The following is a 17,514-nucleotide window of genomic DNA, read 5'->3' as shown; positions in this document are numbered from 1 at the left end:
GAATCAAACACATCTCTTTCCTTATCAAACACTTGAGACAGCTTTACATTTTTTTAAATTCCTGCACTGTTGTAACCCAGGTTTGCTGATATGTACTGTAGTATTCTCCCACTTTGTTCACAATTGAAAACAGGAGTGTACCTAGAAGTGGATACATATATTTCCGTGAGCTCAGTTTTGCCTCATGTGATCCTGGCTGCCATAGAAGTGTTTTGTTTTCAGCAGTAGAGAGACAGACCGAGTTGAATCCAGCTCATTAACTATGTTGCACGTTGTCTGCCTCCATTATCTTCACTTACTTGAAAACATTAGCTCCTTTTCATCAGGGCTTGTCACGTCCTTCCTCGCCAATTCTCTCCACAGCACACAGGTCAAAGCAGCCCATGGAATTGAGTGATTAGATAAAGTCCTCATAGGATATGGCCACAGCTCCCCAAAAAATACAGAAGCCGTATTAAAAATAAAAAAAATGTTGAGAGTTTTTTTTTTTTTTAATCAGCTGAAGACCAAGAGGTTGTTTTTCCAGTGTGTGCGCTGGGGTTTACTGGGCAGACCTACTCAGTTGTCTGACGAAAGCAGCCGTGAAGGTCTTTCTGGCTGTGGGGACCTTTTAGTCTGCCTCTGGTCTTCACGCCGTCGTTTAAACTTACAAGCTCAGCAAACAGCCTCTAAACAAACCGTGACATTTTCATGCATATTTGGCAATGGAGTCACTCTGAGCAGCTAGGGAGCTGGGTGCTGATTTGGAAAAAAGAAGTGGTTTGTTTTGCAGCCTGCACTGACCTGAACTTTAGGGGCTCTAAGTAAGAAAAAAAAGGAGTGAGTGAGGAGAAGGAGACGTGAGCAAGGGAAAAAAGGGGGAAAAGCTTCACATACCACAACTCCCCAAACTCAGTAATGCATTTAGTGCTTTTTTTTTTTTAAGCCCTCATAACACATCCAGCTGCCAAACAGCATTCCTCGACTCATGCAGACAAAGGAAAATCCCTTTTACAGTCACAAATACATCACAACGCGAGAGGCAGGCTGAATTAGCAGCAATTATCACGAGCTGGGTCTAAACAAGTTGAAGCTGCGTGCGCACAGAGCTTTCTGCTACCAAAATTAAAAACATGGTAGATAGCAGCTCAGACATTTAATCAAAAGCAGAGTTCCACTACGCTGAACACCGACCACGGCCGTAGGTGAGTCATCGCAAAAGCATACACGCTGGGGCAGATTAAATTAACTACAGGTGCACGTGAACAGCATTTTGATCACTTAATCTCCATCAGCTTTAACCAATATATTTCTGTTTTTATTGCTGCTACACTTCCTCTGTCCAGCACACATCCTGAATGGACCCATCCCGAAACAACACCCTCACAGAAATGTCCATGTTCAAAAATGTTCCAAATAAGCCAAATAAGAAGTTATTATTACCGTTTGGTGTGACCACATTTTTACTGTGCTCTTTAAGCTCAGTATTTTTTATTCACATGTAACTGGTACTCTACTGCCATAATATTATTGTATACATGCAGTGTTTTCTCAGAGGCTATTGTATAGTATTGGTGTGTTTCCTTCTCTGCTTTAACAAATGTACCCTTTATGCCCGGGGCCAGACAGCACATGTGAGTGCCAAGCCATGCGGTCTAAACTTTCACAGACTTGGGCTTCCTCTAATATTCATCCGTGCATATCCAAGACCACAGAGAGTCAGATTTACCGACTGCGGTGCAAAAGTGTTTCCTGTTTTGGGCTCAGCCACATCCACTGAGGTTCTGCAGTCCCTCCAGTGTCTTGGCTGCAGCCGTCTACTCACTCACTGCTACATGCAAAACTATTACTTAAACAGCGATGACCCCCGTTATTTTTGTCTTATGTTGCAGTGTTGCCGCTGTAACGAGGCCAACTGTGGCACAGTGCTACATCCAGGGCAACAGATATTGTATGAATTCACAAAGCCGCACGCAGTGAAAGCTGTAGCAATGAGGAATTTGAAAAGGTCGAAAGGAAACGGTGATTCAGATGTTCAGTCGGAGGAGATGCTATTTAGCCAATATTTACATGAAATAGTAATATCTTTGTTTACTTGTTTCCTGTGGTTGTATACTGTCCTTTGGAATTTAGTATACTATCCAACTTGTCTATCTTTGTTTTTTTGAAGTTTCCCCTTTTAAAATGTCATTATACGTAAATTAAAACCCAGTAACTAGGGAACCTCAAGTTCCATTGTGATTGTACACAATTACTAGTAAGTTTCTATTTGCCTCCAAAAGGAAAACAGTGGCATAGAGGTGAAGAGCTCGGCTGGAAGGGAGCTACACAGACTGATAACTATAAATTAAATGCAGGGTAAATAAGCAGTAATCATGAGAAAATGACTCATGTTGGTGGCTGCTTTGGTGTGGGCATAGCTGAAAATACAGCTACTTGATGCTGATGACACAGAATGACACAACATAGGGTTGTTTCCAGGGTAGAAACATGGAAGTAATTGTTCTCTTCCTTTACCAAGAACTACCTTGGTGGAAACGGGGCTCTTATATCAGTAGAAATTTTCGTAATGACCGCTTTATGATCATCATTTCTGAAAAGCACTTGTAGATTTAGTGAAAAAGAGTGAACTGGGGTGTGTGTAACAACTATAGGATCAGTATATTGTGATTACTGGGAGTTATTCTGGTCCTCTCAGCCACGAGGTCTGCAATAACGCTCATGTTCTTTTCTTCTCCCCTTTCCTCTCTTGCGCAAATATATTTATACAAGATGTGACATAGTGCAGATTCCAGACCCTTCTTGTGTGAACAGTGACAACCACAGGTTTATCCAGGCTGGAATTAATGCTCAGACACCGGCGTTGTGTATATCCCTCTGTGACTTTTAAGGAAAACTAGAACTATCTTGATTAATCAGGTGTGACCACAGACAAATGGACGAAAACAACTGTGTGAAGGGGGAGTGAGTCACACAGAAAGAATTTGAAACAGAGAGAGAAAAATGATTCCCACTTCACAGCTGAGCCTTTAAATTAGTGCATCAGTCTCCAAATCCCCCTATTTAAAATCACTTGAAAAACATCTCAGCTCCGGTGTTTCACATTTTACACATCAGCGAATTCAGTGCTGTGGAAAAATGGCGTGGCATTCAGAATGACAAAAGATGACTTCACTTCTCACATCCCTAATGTTTTTCACACCTCACTTCAAGATCCTGACACGAGCTTAAAAATGGGCGTGAGGATCCTATTTGAGCCAGGAAGCTCTGATTCATGGAGCTAGCTTTCAGACAGTGAGCAACTAAGCATCTTAGCACCATTGGTAGAAGACGCGTCATGGGTAACTTAATATGATAAAGTGTATGATAAAGTGTGTGGTGCTGCAGCAACTCAGGTTGTGACGTGACTAATTCTTTCAAAGAGAGCAAACAAGAGACCTAAGTGTCAATAATTTCTAGTTTAGTGGCAAACATGAGAGTTATTTGACTTAAGTCAACACAGTGTGACATTTTATATAAACTCGCTCCACAAGTGTTAAGAGTGAGATGGTGTGAGCACCTACCTCAACATCCTGCAGGCTGAAGTCGTTCTGGTCTTTGAAGTTTGCGGCTCCGGCGCTCAGCTCCATCAGCATCTTGGCGATCTCAGGCTTTATTGCTGCAGTCAGCCTGCTGGCCGCCTCCATGACGTGTTCCTGCACGTCCTTCAGTTGCATAGCTGCTTTGGAATAATGAGAGTTCCTGAACACACTGCTGAACAGGTCTGTAAGGAAGGCGCTGGCCCGGCAGAACACATTGAGGGCATCCAAATATTTAGAGATGCCTTGCTGGATGTCGGCAACTGCAGTGGTGGTGGCAGAGGGAGGTGGGTGGCAGCTGCCAGGCATGCCCACTCCGGTGCCCATGGGCGAAGAGGCTGAGCAAGAGGAGGCCAGGGAGGCACTCAGGGTCCGGCTCAGCTCAGGCATCTGGTACTGCTGGTGCTGTTGCACTTTCTGCTTGGACCCGCCGAGCAAAAAGCGACGCTTGTAGTCCATTTTACTTTCCTGCGCACTACAACAATACATAAGTGGTGCAACAGCACCGGAAGCTCCTGTTTTTACTTTTCTCCCCAAAAAAGTGCTACTATCCTCTTTACAAAAACACAGAACCCAACAGTCCTGAAACCCAAGTTACGTGAAAAGACAGCCTAGGGATTTCACCTGCCAGAGGCTCATGTCAGTGTGCCTGGTGAGAGGCAGCACAGAGGAGGGTGAGGTCGCAGGGCGATCACAGAGACTGGCAGGCTGAGTGAAATGCTTACATGCAGCCCTGCTGCAGATACGTCAGGTCCAGCTTCAAAAACAGCACAGACACACCTCCAGATTCTCTGTTTCCAGATTCAAAAGAATGGATCATAATAGGGGACGAGAAGTCAAGAACACTACTGAGTTTTAAAGAGTACTACAGCCAAGTTTTACAGCACATTAACTTTCCTTCAGAATGGGGGAGGAAATCCTTCTTCATACAGTATATAGAGTAAATACACATATGTATGTACATATATCAACCTACACTAGCCTGCACTAATAAAAATAGAAACTTCTTTTAAAAGCTGAAAGCAAATATGAAAAATTAATCCAAGGAAAATGAGACACTGGTCAACAGCACAGAGGGAAAACAGTAATGATGAAAAAAAAAAGAAAAAGGGGGGAAAAAAAACAAGTGAGTAAATGCTGGAATCAGAGGATGTGGCTTCGGCTTTGCTTGTGTACTGGCTGGTGAAGGAGCAGTGGGAGGCGAAGGGCAGACAGATCCAGTCCGTCTCAAATCCTCTTCACAAAGCAGGACTCTGCAGGCAGTGAGCGAGTGGCCAGCTGATAGCTCCGTCTGCCTGTCTGAAGTCTCAAGCAGCTTCCTGGTCTCTCCCCTGTCTGCTGGCTGAGGTAGATATTACTCACTGCGGAAACGAGTATGCTTCCAGATCTCGCCGTTCTCCACGGATGCAGATTAGAGCGACAAAAGCACAAAAGTATCTGTAAGGCCTCTAGGTCATTTCCTAAGGGAGGAAAGGGCAGAGACACAAAAAATGAGGGTTAACATCATGTCAAAGAGGAAGGATGAGCTTTGTTTCCACCATTTCACTGTTACACCACAAGATAAAACAGACTGTGCAACTCAAAACACGACCAATGAGTGTATCCATTGGTCGTGTTTTGAGCTATCTTAATTTGTGAAATTGTAAACAATTAGGCCTATTAAAAAATATGAACAGTCACTGTATGGAAAGTATTTTTAATCAAACTGGCATGAATGAATGCCACGTATAACACAAATATTAATAATAAAACAACAACACAACAATTGCTACCTCATTTGCTGGTTACACTGAAAGCAGAAGTAAGATAAAGTTGAAAACACAAGCTCACTGTCTCAAATTTCACAATAGCATGATCTGATGATCATGTGCATCATGGATCTAATGATAGCTTCAGTCTTATTTCTGAGTTATGAGATGCACTTTCGACACAGTGTGCAAACTATTTCACCACTTGTAAACATTTTGGAGTCGTCAATGACCGTTGAGCTTCCTGCTCATGCTGTGCCCACAGTGTGCCACAGTACAACTATTCAACTACTAAAAAGAAAAAGTATGAAAAGTGAATGAAGATGTCAATAGACAAAATAACAGTAGGCTCCCAAATGACCTCAAAATACTGTTCAACAGACAAGACAACACAGCACTGTTTTCTACTTGAACGATGATGCACCTCACCATCTTCATTTTGGATGTACCATTTTAAAAGTCTACATAGGAATAGTCACATAGTCTGTCTTGGTTTTAGTGCTTAACTCCATGTCTGAAATACTCCTTTAGGATGGACGATATGGACTAAAAATTTGACACGACAATTTCTGGCATTTATTGGGATAACAATGAAAGTGGCGATTAAAATAAAATCCAAATTCAACTCCATCTTTTTAACAGAGCCCCAAAAGACTGATCTAAATAATACTAAAGGCCAAACTACACCAATAAAGTTGAAGTAGTTCACCTACACTGCAATATTGTAGTGAGTGACTACGATCAAATAAGTTTGAAATGTGAGAAGATTCAGAATTTGTTGAAGCTCTATGGCACAGACAGTGGGAAAATAATGCAAACGGCAAAAGTAACCTTCTATATCATGTCTTTTAAATCACAAAGTAGTTTTTTTTTCTTTAATAAAGCTCCAGTATAGCAACTGGGCTAAAATATATGCACTGCTGTACTGCTTATCGGATTTATCAGAGCTTGGTCACTGTCCTGAGAGACACTGGGTCGTTTTGAACTGCATTCATATTAAGGTTAGCTTTTTGCCTTGTTAGACACACAGGACGGTTGCCTGTTTTTAGCCATGCAGCCATCATACATGGCTTTGTGGTGTTTTATCAAGTGCAATACAGGTTGCTGCCATGACATTTTGTTTGTTTGTTCACTGAACTACAAGAGAGCTGGGCTGTGAGTGCGTCGCACACATAAATTACGCCATCAACAGGAGTTTATCATTTTTAACGCAAGATAAATTCTTATTGTGGGGGATTGTTTTTGACGATATGGCCCATCCCCACTATCCATGTACTGTTCTTTAACAACTACCACAATTTGTTACATCCATAATGTATCAACTGTTGAAATGACAGATAAAAACAGTCATTATCCTGCTCTTTTTGAAAGAGGATGATTTCAGCCACATTTCACTAAACTTGGTGGTAATATTATATTACAGTTTGGTAAAGAGCTGCGGTTTAAGCATGTACATTTCTAGACGATTACTAACACCATACCTCACAGAGAGCGTCTCTGAAAAGAATCTCTGGCAGTGTCTGGTCTGGTTTAGCAGAACACAGCTGCAGAGAAATTCCTGCAAGAAGCCATTGTTGGAAGACACTGCAGAGTCTGTTGAGCTACACACAGTAGGAGTCACAATGCTCTCATTCAATACCCAAGCATTATGTGATTTGTCTTTATCCCTTTGGCCTTTTCACTTCATTATGAATATAATATTTTACATTGTCACCATCAGAGGGAATTTGGCCTCATGTATCCAAATGAAATTACCAATGATCAAATGCAAAAACAGCCATAGGTCAGCTTGTGGCTGCAGAATTCAGAAAGACGCACGTGAGGCACAGGTGGTGACATTTTTCTGACTGACTATGAAAAAATAAAATACTTAATTCAACCTGCAATGCCCTGTGCAACATGCCACAAAACAAACAAAAAAATCTGCGGCAATAAAGCCAACAGGAATTTGAAAATAAAAACCATCAGAAACGTATTTGCATTTCCAAAACAGGTCTATAATAATTTTTATCCATCAGTTTTTGGAGGCAAACTGACTCTGCTGTTGTGCTATTATACACTGCGGGCTGATAGGTGTGACTTTCAAAGAAAACAGTCCATCACTAAACCTGTTCCTTTGCTATGTAGAGTGCTAGGAGGCACTGAGGTTGATCCAGACACACACTGCTGATGATAGTATCCTCAATGAGACACCAAACATCAACACGACAGACTAATCTGTTAGATACACAGCTCCCTTCGCAGCAGGGCTATCGTCCTATGGTACACTCAGACTGTGTTATCTTGGAGCACCACGCTGAAAAGCGTCTGTGTTGTGGGATGAGTCAGGAAAAGCAACTTGTGGAAAAAAAAAACACTGTACCCAACTAGATAGATAACACCATCCACTCTGTTGTTGTTGTACGCTAAGCAGCTGTGGTGCAGCCTTACGAGCGTCGCTTCCATTACGCACACCCGGCAACATTCTCCTGACCTTCAAACCTCACTTCCTTTCGCAAACAGAGGGGTACGCCCAGCAAAAAAAAAAAAAGAAAAAACAGCCCATCCTCATCTGCCCCAGGTCATCGAGTGGACAGACGGAGCCGAGGGAAAGTAGTGACCTTCTCATCAAGGGACAACAGAGATGTGCTTGCCTTTTTTTTAACCCTCAGATTACAGACTTCGTTAATATTTAAGTTGTTATTGAAAACTCAGGCTAATGGATATTTATTCCAACTCAAGTTTTCCTAGGTTATGTGAGGATCCAGCTCATTGATTTTCTAAACAAAACTTTATCAAGATCTATGTAGTATACGGTACTAAAGACGCGCTGATAGAGTGGCTCAGACATAGATCTTCCTTAAATGATCAGTTACCTGTTGTTCTGTCACAGAGCCACAGTTTCTTTGCCAAAGTGTTTCCACTAGGCATGTGCACGGTTACCCGGGTACTCGAGTACCCGAATAGGCAATCTTAGGGCTGCCCCCGACCAAAGATTTTGTTGGTCGACCAGTAGTCGTCACTTATGGCGATTAGTCGACTAATCGACCCCCCACCTTGAGGGAAAAAAAAAATTAAAAAAAAAATTAAAAAAAAAAAAAAAAAAAAAATTATAATTTTTTTTTTTTTGCCCGCGGTCAGGTTGAGAATTAATTAATTAATGCTCGTGACTCCGGCCGTGTTGGGTCCGAGATTCAACAACAAGCCGGTCGGGTTTCACCGTTATTACCGGCAGAATGCCCGTTTATCACCAATAAACACAGTAGATGAGGAGGGTAAAAAGTTACTGAGCTCAGGCTGTGTGAGGGGGTGCGGGGGTGGGGGTCCGCGGCGTGGAGCGGTGCGGGCATAGACATGTGTCCATGGGTGCGGGTCTCTGACTGCAGCGGGGACTATCATGGATCCGCTCCGTGACACACTGACACTGACCGCCGGTGAGCGCTGTGGGACGGGACCGGGGCTCAGACAGCACCGCTAATGGTGACAGCGGTGATACGAGAGAGACTGCCGTGCCTTGTAAAAAAAAAAAAAAAAGTGTCACGTCACGACTTCCTGTATCTGGCCCTTCAAAATAAAAGCCCCATAACCTTTCCTATACAGTTCAGTCATTGATGTTGGCTTAATTTTGACAAGACACGGCTCCAAATGTTTTTTTTTTTTTTTCCTGCGACCAATCGACCAATGAAATTTTGGTCGGCTAATGATTTTTTGGTCGACCAGTGCTTGGTCGACTATTTGGGGGCAGCCCTAGGCAATCTGCTATTGGTTACGAATTATTACCCAGTTAACCTATGATTAAAAAAGTGGCATGTTAGAGCACAGTCTAGCGTCGGATCAAACTACATAATCGTGCCATGATTCGGGTTTTTCGTAGTGTTAGACAGTTTCAGATCAAACTTTTTACACGAATCTGTGGTGGTTCCCTTGGGGTAAGCCGTAGGGAGGAGACGATAGGTATCATCAAGTCTGTTAGAAAATAAGCTTTCAGCCTACAAACATTCTGAAACCTTCCGAGTTATTTCCTGAGACGATGCGAGGCAGAGAGGAGCGTAGTCACCAAAATGTAGTGTGGACTAATAAATAAGCACCACTAATGACTGAAATAAATAGAAAGAAAAAACAGTTTCCCCTTTGAGGCAGCTAGGGCATAAAGATGCACATATGCCCCATATGTGCATATTATTAACCACCTGATATTTTAGTAATCGGTTACCCGAGCAAGACCAGGTTAGGTTACTCGGTTAGAAAATTACTCGAAATGCCCATGCCTAGTTTCCACTATCAGTTAGTGTCATTCACCCACAGCAGGCAGCTGCGATTCATCCCCTTGTGTTTCCTTATGAAAGCGATTACCCACAGACTTAATCTGCAGCCATGTTCATAGCTGTACTGGACATTCCTCAACAAAATATCACACCGCAGGTCTACAAGCCAGCCCTTCACCATCACTTCTCGGCTTCCGACGACCATTCATTTTTAGAAATACGACAGCCAGCTCATCGAGGGTATGCGCTCAGTGGACAACAAACTCTTTACTTGTTGTGTTTGAGAGCAGCTAACTAGTGCAACAGTGCAGCTCTCTAATTCCCAGAGATTATAGCCACAGTGAGAACCTGCCAGGTGGCCCACAATGCCTGCAAGATGACACAGTTAATAGCGTCTGCGAGGTAAACAGGAAACCTGAGCTTAGCTAGCCTGGGGTTATCCACTGCAGTTCTCACACTTTCACACTGTTGGGCTATAACAGGGAGGAGTACAGAAATACAGTGTGTGCACCGCAGTCTACACAGGTCAGAGAGACCACACAACACAGGACAAGGGCGGCCCACTTTGATTAAGTTTGCACATTTAATACAATATTCATATTGTTTGTTGAGGTGCAGCAGAGAATCAACTGTTGTACCTCTTATTACCAGCAGCAACAGCACGGCTGATCTTGTTTCCACCTTGTTAGTCTGTGTGTGGCGAAACGTGGTATGGAGCCACCGAGCAGAAACTGCAACAGATGTGGTTTTGAGAACTTTGGCAGGTGTGTGTGTGTCTGTCTGTGTAGAGATTTTGTCACAACACAGTAATACTGTCATAGGACTGGACAATTAATTTAATTTTAATTTTTTTTTTTTTTTTTTTGGATCCAAATGATCTCAAAACTAATGTAATAGAAGAAAAACAATTGTTTCGTAATTTTCCTAGACTACTGGTGTTTTATTCTGAGAGACACGGGCATGTGCGATTCCGCCCCCGAAGCCTGCACTGCACTCACTATGCAGTCAATATCAATACTGTGAACGAGGCCACTCGTGCGTGGTGACGGGCGGTATTTAAAAATCAGAGTGAAGATGGCAAAGGCCATTTGATCAACAATAAAGGTAGAACAAGTTCTCTAATGTGGGAACACGAGGGGCAAAAACATATAGGCTACAGGGTTTTCTTCAAGATTATAAAACATAACAACAACAACACAACAGTTAATTCACAAAAACAAATGTAATGAGTCATTGTTGACTGGTGAGTTAGTTACTTCACTCCTCTGGCCTGTTGTTGCCGGTTCATAAAACGTGCAAGTCGCCCTCCCCCCAATACACATAATGGTGTAAATAATCATGATCCCAATATTGACCAAAATAATTGTGATTAGGATTTTTGCCATAATCATAACGATGCAGTAGTAGTACTGTTACCTACTCATGGGTTAGAACATCAGCACGTTACTACTCTCACAAGAGGGGCTCTTGGTATGACTGTATTTGATTAGTAATTTACTTCACTATGTTTTAGAATTTTTCTGAAACACAAACGTTACAGCGGATCTGCTCACAGCTGGAGATAATAAAAACTAATTCTGTGGTGAGACAGCTTTAGGAAGGTGGTTTGGAAAACCAAAACATTTTTAAATTTTATCTCTAAGAAAACATTTTGTGTTTTCTTTACATTGAATCAACAGTGGTGCTCCAAAGCCACAGTTTGACATCTGTTGACGCTCTGTTGATGAAAACAAGCTAAAGTACTTTGATTTGTTGGTATTATAAAATGTTACTATATTATGAAGACTTGTAAAGAAGGTACTGTTTGGTATAAGTATATAAGTGTGTACTGAGACATGACGTGTAGCTTTGACTAGTTCTGTGGATTTTGACTTTTCTGAGAATAAAAAAACTCACACTGCTTTATGGTTCCACTCTCTCCAGAGTGAATAACAAAAGTAGGAACTGATTAAAAGCAGTGAGTCACAGTCCATTCAGCCTGAACAACAAAGCCACATTTTTGGGAGAAAATTGTGGGCTCCTTTCTTTGTTAACATGGTTGTTTCAGGCAGATATACATCATCAACGTAACGTTATTAGAGAGTGCTAGCGGTCTGCATTTCCTTCCTTGCAATAAAGCTCCATAAGCAGAGGTTATCCCAAGAAAAGCAGACACGGTATCAATATTAATGAGGCCTGTCGGCTTCTCGGGGTAGCTCTGCTGGCTGCCAGCCTCATGTTGCAGGGCACACTGTATTAGAGATTGCACCCAAACAAACACATGTGATAGGAGAGTCCCTCCGGATGCACTGGAGATGTGCCAGCCCACTTTAATGTCCTTCCTCCAGCAGGGGCAGCTTAGGGCTAATGTTAGCTCTACTTCCCCACGCACGGTGCATGTCAGCTACTCGGCTTCAACAGGAAGGGGGTTTAGGTTTCCTGGAGCAAGCTCCCTGTCGCCAGTAACAAAAATGTCAAGCCAGGTGTGCCACTGGGTATGTGTGTGTGTGTAGTGAATTACTATACCGAGTGTGATTTATCTGTCTGTGCAAACCGCAGGGCCAACAACTGCAGCTATCACCAGATAACTATGAGGGCCTTTTTTTAACTGTAGTAGCCTTCTAGTAACAAGCTGGTTAGATTGCACAATGTGATACAATTTTGTTTTTTTAGACTCATGAACAGAATCGCTTCTATTTTCTTAGAAACTTAAATAGATGAATATACACTCCTAAACAACCTGCTTTGTCACAAAGAATTAGGCCAATGCATCTGCACCCTTAACTGGCCACTGAACATCTGCACTCAAGTACCATGGCCCCTCCACACCGGTTGCTGAGAGGCAGTGTCCTTTTATTATTTTATTCACCGTCCCCAGCTGACCAGGTTTAAAGGATACTGCCGGTAGCAGTTACTTTTGTATCAGCCGCCATACTTGTGTGGCTGTCACATCACAGCTAGGTAGCTTAATAGCTGTGGATGGGGCAGCTGTTACCCGTGCTGACAGCTCCTTATCCATCTGCCACTGTGAAGCAAACACAGGCCCTGTGACGCTCCAGCCACAGGCCCGACATTAGCTCTCTCATGAAGTCTATTTCAGCCTCCATGGGCAAAACAGCTGCCCTACAGTCCACACCGAACTGTTTTTAGACACTCCAAAAGGTTCAGCTCAAAGGGAAAAAAAAAAAAAAAAAAAAAACCTTCTCCCCTACATCTGTTGCCAATGAAGCAAAGGAATGCATTTCCCCAGAACCCTCTTAATGTGGGTTCAAGCAAGCGCAAAAAAGCAGGTCAGGAAAACCGGTCATGTGCTGCAAAACATCTCTTCAAAAAATATAATATCATTGTGCTAAGTATATTTATATTTATCATACATATTTTACTGATTGAGTTTTAGAAAGCCTGATTATGAATTTGGTATAAGCTTCTCTGAAGACATTCCCCAGAGGAGGAGATAGGCTACGGTGAAGACCGGCGATCAGGCAGGTCGAGGAGGTCAGTCCAAATGACAGGACAAGTGCCGTGAGCAACTGTGTGACAGGAGCTGAGCCAGGCTCCTCTTGCCCGCTGAACACAAGGAGAGTATTGTGGCAGGCCCTGGTCTCCTCATACCACCACTCAGAAAAAAAAAACCTCTCTTACACATGCAGCTGCATGACTTTGTGAGTGGAAGAGAAAAAAAATAAAGGCTGTGGCTGCACTTTAATATTAACTTTAAGGAAGCATTTTCTGCCATCAGTCAATAGTTATTCCTTGAGTTGCGTATGTTGCAGGAAGCTGCAGGTTTTGATCGCTGAAAGTGTAGCTAAGGTTCGTTTTTGTCTTTTTGTCTAGTCTGAGGGGTTTGGGATTAAAAATAAATTAAATTTATCACAAATAGCTGTTCATTATCACAAATAGCTGTTCAATGTGCACTGTTATGTGAAATCAAGTCTAATTCTGCAAGATAGTTTGTTTTTTTGGCAGATTCTGCACTTTTTAAAGCAGTAGTGAAACTTTTCCTGCTGTTGAAGCAAATCACTGTTGAATAAGTTAGGACAGCACCAAATACTCATATCACTCAAGCAGCTGAAACAGTTGGTGAACAGGCCGGATCATATTAGGCTAACCTGTGCTGGCATAACAGACACTGTAAGTAGCTTATGGCTCCAATAAAAATAGCAGACAGGCCACTCTAACAAAAGGACATACTTGAGGGCCCCACAGGTCTGTCTCACATATGCAAACACACATTGAAACATGTGCCTTGGCTTTAATCAAATAAAACATTCCAATGCTCTGATAAATTAAATAAACAGATTTTACTAATTAATCTCACAAAGTCTCCACATGAGAATCAAGACGACACTGAATTCCTAAATGGACACACAAGTTTAAGGAAAAGTCCCATCTGATCTGATCTAATCAGAGTATTTGGCACAAAGAGTACTTGTTTTTTCAGAATTCAACTGTAAGCGAACAGAATTATCTCCGATTTCCTGTCAAGAATAGCAATGAACAACAGCGAGTGTGTTTAAATGTACCCAACCAGTGTGAGAGCAGTGATGAAAGGCCCTGACGTCAGTTCCATTCATGAAAGGCTGGTGGCAACCTGTGGGGATGAAAATGCTTCACTCAGCCTATATTGAGCAGGCCGTATAGCGAGGTTTGCAGGTTGTGCTGCATGCCAGCCACCAGGGCGCTGTATTTTTAGCCAGGACAAAAGTGAGAATTTAGTTTTCCACTTTAGGTATAATAGGACAGGATATGGAGGTGCCATAAAAGTCAGAAATCCAGGGTTGGTCACACAAACGGCAGACCTATTTCTATGTGACCCACAGTAAAGAAAGTGCAGTAACTTCTGGTAAGTGCGAGTCACAGAAACCAAGAACCGTCTGCACAGAAAAGACAGAAAAGTCACCTTGACTAGTGTAAAATAGTGTAAAACAGGGGTTCTCAACTAGTCTCACTCTGGGACCCACATTTTCCCATGGTCATTAAGTCGCGACCCACTTTTATGGAATTCAAACCAAAAATTTTGTTTTAAAGCCTTTAAAAACTCATTTAGCTCTTTATTGAGCAAAGTGCATTGCAGGGCACATGGATGAAACTGAGGAGGACCATGACAACTGCATGTACGGAAGTGAATAAAAAAATATCAAACTGCACAAAATGGAGACCAACAAAATGATATATTTGACTTCTAATGCATCTCTGCATTCAGAGCATATTCACAAAAGTGAATAAATATCAAATTGCACAAAATAAAGACCCACAAAACAAGGTATTTTCACTGCATTCAGGCCACATTAATAAGAAACTGATATCTTTGCATTCAGAGCAAATGGAGCAAATAATAAGAAACTGAGGAGGACCATTACAACTGCATGTGTTCACGTGTCTCGTGTGCCTTTCGAAATAAGTTATTTTTCAAAATAACATCAGATGTGCATTAAATATTATTTACTTTTTTGACCAGCTGTCCGCGACCCATCCAGAACGGGTCTGCGACCCATTTTTGGGTCCCGAGTCCCGACCCACCAGTTGAGAACCACTGGTGTAATATACACTGACCAGTAGGATAAAGCAGGGACCGTGGTTCAAGCCACTTCTGACGTGCCCTTGAACAACATATAAAAACTCTATTTAGCTCCACTATTCGCCGTTTGGCAGCTGACCCTGACTTCTAACCTGCTCATGGAAAAGCACAAGAAAAATATTTCCTGCAGGGATTAATATCAGTATCACGTTACATGAAAGTTCCACGTTAGCCTCGATTCTTATTTTATTTGATCATCTCTAGTGCACACGCAGTCATGCATCTCACTGGGAACAACTGACTAAGGGGCAAATAGCTGACCACAAACGAAGACTAAACTGGTCTCCCAGGAGAAAAGGGTTAGATTTCCCATGCCACAAGCCCCTCTCCCCCTTAGCTGTAAACCGGCTGGCTGCTTCTCTCAAGATGAAGACTGGCATCTTATTCAGCTCTGCCTGCAACGGCCAACATTTAATCCAGGTGTACAAAATAAGTTCTGCTAAAGCAGCAGACGAACGAGAGCGATGGACTAGATGTAGAGATGCAGAGAGAGAGTGCAGACCCCTTTCCTCCTGCCAAACAACAGTGCAAACAGTGTTGTTAGCTTTGTGCATCCAAATGAAAATCCTGTCACACAATACGAACTCAAAACACACAACCCTGCATCTCCCTGGGGCATGGGCCACCAAACACTTGTATTATCTAACACATCTAACCTCCGCTTGTAATGCAAGGGCCAGAGATGGACTTCACACTATCACAGAAAACTGTTATTCTTATTTTTTGCTGGTCTAATGTAAACATAAATATCCCCTCTCTAGCTCATTTATTTAAATGTTAGGCATCCAGCCCTCTTGCGTTTGTTGAGGTTTTTTTTATATATTTATTAAACTATAAGAGTGGGGTTACACCATTGGTGTAAAGTACTTTCAAAAACACTGTACACAACATAGATTTTAAAGCCTAAAACAATAGCCTTACAGTTAAAATAAATAAAAAACAAATCACTATCCCTATGATAAAACATCAAAATATTTAATTTCAGTATGATGCGGTAACATTCACACCGACTCATTTCAATTCCAATGAAACCATCATGTTTACAGTTTACAAACCACCTGATTGAAGTTTCTTTATTGAATTATTACCAAGCTGTGTTTAGAGCCCACACAAGTGTACCAAAGCAAGAAAAACATACAATGATGTAATCACGCAGTATTCAGGCCATAGCTAACTGACACTATACCTGTCATGAGCTATAGATTTACAGTAACATCCTGTAACACCTGTTGTTCCTATGATATGATCTTGAGGAGCACAGCTTTGTCAAAACTTAGAGATAAGACACTCGTGGTCTCAGAGAGAGAGAGAGAGTTTAAAAGGAACAAAACACAAAAACAATTTACCTGCCTGGCCCAGTTTGAGAATACAGAGTAAAAATCAATAGACAAAACGCTAGAATTCCCAGGCTCTAATAATACCATGGTCTGGGTTAGCTCATCCCTTCCCCCAGGACAGACGACTGTGTAGCACTCATCTGAATAATCTAAAACTGGGCGGCAAGATAAACTCTAGAAAGCTTCTTTCTTTGTTGAAGGAAATATCATTCAGGTCTGTGGAGACAGTGCCAGTACAGCACAGGCCTGTAATCCACCCGAGGCAAGCACAAACAGTAATCTTGTGACTGTGGGTCAACTTCCTCACACACATGCATCCGGATTCAATGTTAGACTAAGGAAAAGTGTTGCTCCTGGTCCTATCACGTGTTGACAAACACTGACGACAAAAGGAGAGAAAGACAAACAACTGGAGCCTTAGTTCTAGTCCAACAACTGTGATGAGCATTCAAGCACGGAGGCGAATAAGCCGATGAAGAGAATGAGTTTAAACAGAGACAGGAATTTTGCAGAGCGCTGCACGTATTTCCATAGTGACATAGTCGTGGCAGATGTCAACACATAGGTTTAGGGCTGTCTCATTGAACGCTGCACAGCTCAACAACAGGAAGGCAATGACCTTAATGTCTGGAGGGGGGAAAGAAACACTGGATTCAGATTTTAAACATCAGACAAAACTATACCAGGCTCCCATTCCTTTCCACATTGTCAACACATAAACTGTCCTTAGTCTGAAAACATCCCAAACAACTTTAAGTTCAGTTTAGTTTAAAATGTTACATACTCCTCCATGCTGTGTTGCTTTCTAACACAACACAAACAAACTAATCTCTGCCACCACAGTAGAGTGAAATAAAGAATTATGGACAACATCAATTTTCATTATTCTGAGTATAACAAGCATTTTCCTGATCCTTTTTTTTTTTGCTTCAAACAACCAAAGCAAGTCAGCATCAATCACTGTCGCTCATCATGAGTGATCTCCTTGTTCTGTGTGATCAAACCCAGTGAACAGCTTCATGGTCCCTTCTGCTTTAATTTCTGCACCAAAGACCAAAACAGGAAACACAT

At 42.1% G+C, this 17,514-nt stretch overlaps 1 protein-coding gene across 2 annotated transcripts in view; it reads right to left on the bottom strand.

Moving 5' to 3' along the window:
• garre1 (granule associated Rac and RHOG effector 1) overlaps positions 1-17,514 on the bottom strand; it is a 35,795-nt gene that overhangs the window by 16,492 nt on the left and 1,789 nt on the right. For both annotated transcript variants that reach the window (XM_083993833.1, XM_083993834.1), the window contains exon 2: positions 3,543-5,017. In XM_083993833.1, the coding sequence (XP_083849959.1) occupies positions 3,543-4,046 (504 nt within the window). In that variant the 5' untranslated portion in view covers positions 4,047-5,017. The remainder of the gene's footprint in view (positions 1-3,542; positions 5,018-17,514) is intronic.

The sequence above is a fragment of the Trachurus trachurus genome (assembly GCF_905171665.1).
Source record: "Trachurus trachurus genome assembly, chromosome: 3".
NCBI lineage: Eukaryota > Metazoa > Chordata > Actinopteri > Carangiformes > Carangidae > Trachurus > Trachurus trachurus.
This window is presented reverse-complemented; position numbering and strand designations above follow the sequence as displayed.